General features: G+C 38.4%; 1 protein-coding gene across 1 annotated transcript in view; it reads right to left on the bottom strand.

Annotated features, from left to right (window-relative positions):
* Positions 1-2,579, bottom strand: part of LOC102480410 (uncharacterized protein C3orf38 homolog) — a 6,505-nt gene extending 3,926 nt beyond the window's left edge. The window contains exon 1 of the mRNA XM_006167125.3: positions 2,426-2,579. Coding sequence (XP_006167187.1) covers positions 2,426-2,579 — 154 coding nt within the window. The remainder of the gene's footprint in view (positions 1-2,425) is intronic.
* Positions 2,580-3,488: the final 909 nt, after the last annotated feature.

Here is a 3,488-nt window from a genome sequence, read left to right as displayed (position 1 = left end):
CCAGAACTTCCCAAATATATTTCCTTAGACTAATGATGATTAGGGTACATAAAATTCTCCAGGAAATCTTGTTAATAACTGTAGGGCCTGGCACATAATGCATGATGAGTCTTCCTAGCCATCATTACTAAACATTTTCCATGTATATCAATTACAAGACACTCTGATATTGAGATTTTTGGATAGGACACAAGAATCAGTATTTTTGGATACCTTTACACCTAAGTATGAAGTGGAAGCAGACTTGAGAACCAGTTCTACAATACTGTCAAGTGATGCAGACACTAGTAATGCTCAGATTCTGCATCTCTTAGCTTAAAGTTTGAAGACAATTATTCTAATTGGGGTGTTGAGGTTCAAATAGTTTACTGTTTGACCAATCAGTTATGGCCAGAGAATCAGAACATACATATTTGACTGTAAAGGACTTATTTCTCAATAAAAAGGCCATGTTATGGTTTGAATGTTTGTGTTCACCTCAAAATGTATGTGTTGAGGCCTAATTCCCATTGTGATTGTATTAAGAGGTGGGAGATTTGGGGAAGTAATTAATTCATGAGAGCAGTACATTCTTGAATGGGATTAGTGTCATTGTAACAGGGGACAGAAGGAGTTAGCCCCTTCCACCATGTGAGGTTACACAAAGGAATAGGCCCTTAGTATACATCAAATCTGTTGACACCTTGATCTTGGACTTGGCAGCCTCCAGAAATGCAGGAAATTTCTGTTGTTTGTAAATTACTCTGTCTAAGGTATTATGCTACAGCAGCCCAAATGGACAGGTCAGTTCTTGAAAAAAGGAAAATTTTTATGAACTAAGAGGCTACCCTAAGAAATGTTTGACTTTAAAAACATACTATGAAGTGCCTTAAAAAAAATCTAACTAAATGCATTTGACCACAAAGTCTTTTTTTTACCCAAGATTTAATAATTTAATATCATTCACTACAAGAAATGTTGGTCCAGGAAGTTACTAAGTTAGAACTATTATGATATCTCCCTATCATAATTCTGTGCCTTTCCTGGCTTTCAATGGATACATAGTTTCTGTTTCTTTCCTTTCTTTCTTTTTTTTTGTTTTTTTGAGAGGATTTTATTATAGGGCTTGGGCACTCGTCAGAAAGACAGAGACAGAGAGACAGAAAGCAAAGAATCACCCTCCAGGGTGGATTGCCATGCCACAATCCCTTCTCCTTCATTCTCCTCCTGGGATCTTGGGCACACATGCACACACACCAGGTATGAGTTTAAGGCATCAAGTCTGGGACTCGAACCACGGTAGATTACATGGGAGTCCAGTGATGTAGCCGTTACACCATCTGGTGGTCCAATAGTTTCTGTTTAAATATTACACAACAGGTGACTCATCCTCACAGTTTTGAAATTCTTTGTCTCTCAGCTCACTAACTAGAGAGTTGCCCTGTAACAAAAAGGGCAAGGGAATAGTTATGAGTTTCTCAAACACTGTACATATACTTATTTTAGTTTATTATTTTACTTTTAGATAGTATCGCATTAAATTGTCCAGGTTAGCCTCAACCTCATGACCCTTTTGCCTCAGCCTCCCTGAATCACTGGGATTTAAAGTACATATTGTTCCACATGGCTTTTAGGTTGGACCAGGAATAGAACTTGGATCTCCCATGTGGTCCCAGACTGTGGAGCACAGCATCTTAGCAGCACAACCACTGTGCCTGGGTCACATATGTTGTTAAAATTTCACAATGCACTTACTCATATGAGAGATTCTGAGAAGACTTGAAACAAAGGTAATTATTCAACTTTGTTTGACCTAAAAGTTCCCAAACTTATTTCTTGGAAGGAACAAATGCCTGTCAATCAAACCTACTTTACCCACATGCAGTAGCAGAGTGGATGTTCGGGAGTAACAAGTTTATTTTTTCCTCTAGTTCCTTCTTGTTGCCTCTCAGCATTTTCCTAGCCTAGGAAGAACAATAATTTTAGAATAGGCTCACAGAGTTTTTGGTCTGAAACGGACCCTGTTAAGTTATTACTCAAGGCACCTCTTTCTAACTCATTTTGCCTTTTCTTCTATTAAAAGGAGAACAAAGGTTAAATAATACATTCTTCTAAGGCATTTTAATATTGTGTCAAAAGTACCTAATATGAAAGACATGTTTAGATTGGAATTCTGGTTCTTTTAGTCATACAACAAAAACAACTTCTGTTTTATTTTGCAGCACTTAAAATTGTTTTTGCTTAAATGCATAACTGAGCAGCCAATGAAATTGGATTAACCACAAATCAAAGAATGCCTGGAGTAATACATAGTTTAGAGACTTATCTTATGCATCAGCCTTTCTACTGTCAGCTTTTAATAGATAATATTTCCTAGAGCCTTTCTATGTATTTCAAACAATAAATAAAGCAAGTTACAACAGGTGTGTTCACCTACTGAATTTACCTCCCAGTACATCTGCATTTGCCATGGCTGCCCATGAGTTCCACACGTTTACAGAGCCAGGTTTACTGTGCTGCTTAGCATAGAGGTGACTTAGTTCTGAGGATGAGCATTTAGTGCACCTAAAGGATGAACTAACTTGGTCACCATCAAGCATTTTCCTTTATGTTGTGTGGAGACAAATCGTGGCTGCAAGAGTCACAAGAAATGGAGAAAAAAGCTTGATTGATCTGTACTGTATTCATGCTAGAGAAAACCATCTTGAACACTGTAAACTTGTATAACAATTAAATGTAAAATTAAAAAATGTAAAATAAAAAAGTAATTTAAAAAATATTGAAAGCAGGATTGAGACTTAGCTTCCTGACATAGCTCTCCTATTCATCAACACTTAAAAAACAAACAAAAAAATGAAGCTCAGGCCTAATAAGCATTTTACTCCTGTTATTTTAAATAAGGTCAGAAACCAAATACAAAGAGCCCAGCTCAAGCTGTCTGCCACCTGTCTTGGTCTGGCTGCATGAAGCTGCCACATATTCCCTGGTGGCTGCCCTTCCTGATTACCTAACGGGTTAACCAGCCATCTGTGTCTCCTGCCATCACTAATCAGGATGGTACACACATCTATTGTCCTTGGGCTTCAGGGCTCTTAGAGCATTATGGCTCTTGCCTATGGCTTATTACTTAAGGAAAGCTACTCTGGTTCACAGAAACTTTCTGAAACTCTCCTTTTCTCTCTTTCTATAACCCTCTGACAGCTTCCCAGCTCTTTCCACCCTTCAATGGTCCCTCATTCGATTTCCATTTAATCATTAAAATCATCATCACCAAGCTGTCTTTCTCCTGGACTCCCATCTGCTTTTGCTTTCAAATTCCACATGCTCTGGGACAAAGCACCCCTGAGAATTCCATCTATTTTGTAAATCTTCAAACCTTGAGTTTGACGGTTGCTGGTTCTTAATAGTGAGGGAAAGCCCCAGCTGTTTGGCCTTGAAGAAGGGAAACTGCACTCATATATGCACACACGTGTGTGTCTCCCTCTCCTGACGGTCACAACTGGCAGCAG

This window comes from Tupaia chinensis, unplaced genomic scaffold, assembly GCF_000334495.1.
Source record: "Tupaia chinensis unplaced genomic scaffold, TupChi_1.0 Scaffold144482_1, whole genome shotgun sequence".
NCBI lineage: Eukaryota > Metazoa > Chordata > Mammalia > Scandentia > Tupaiidae > Tupaia > Tupaia belangeri.
The sequence above is the reverse complement of the archived record's forward strand: the minus strand, read 5'-3'. Positions and strand labels throughout refer to the sequence as shown.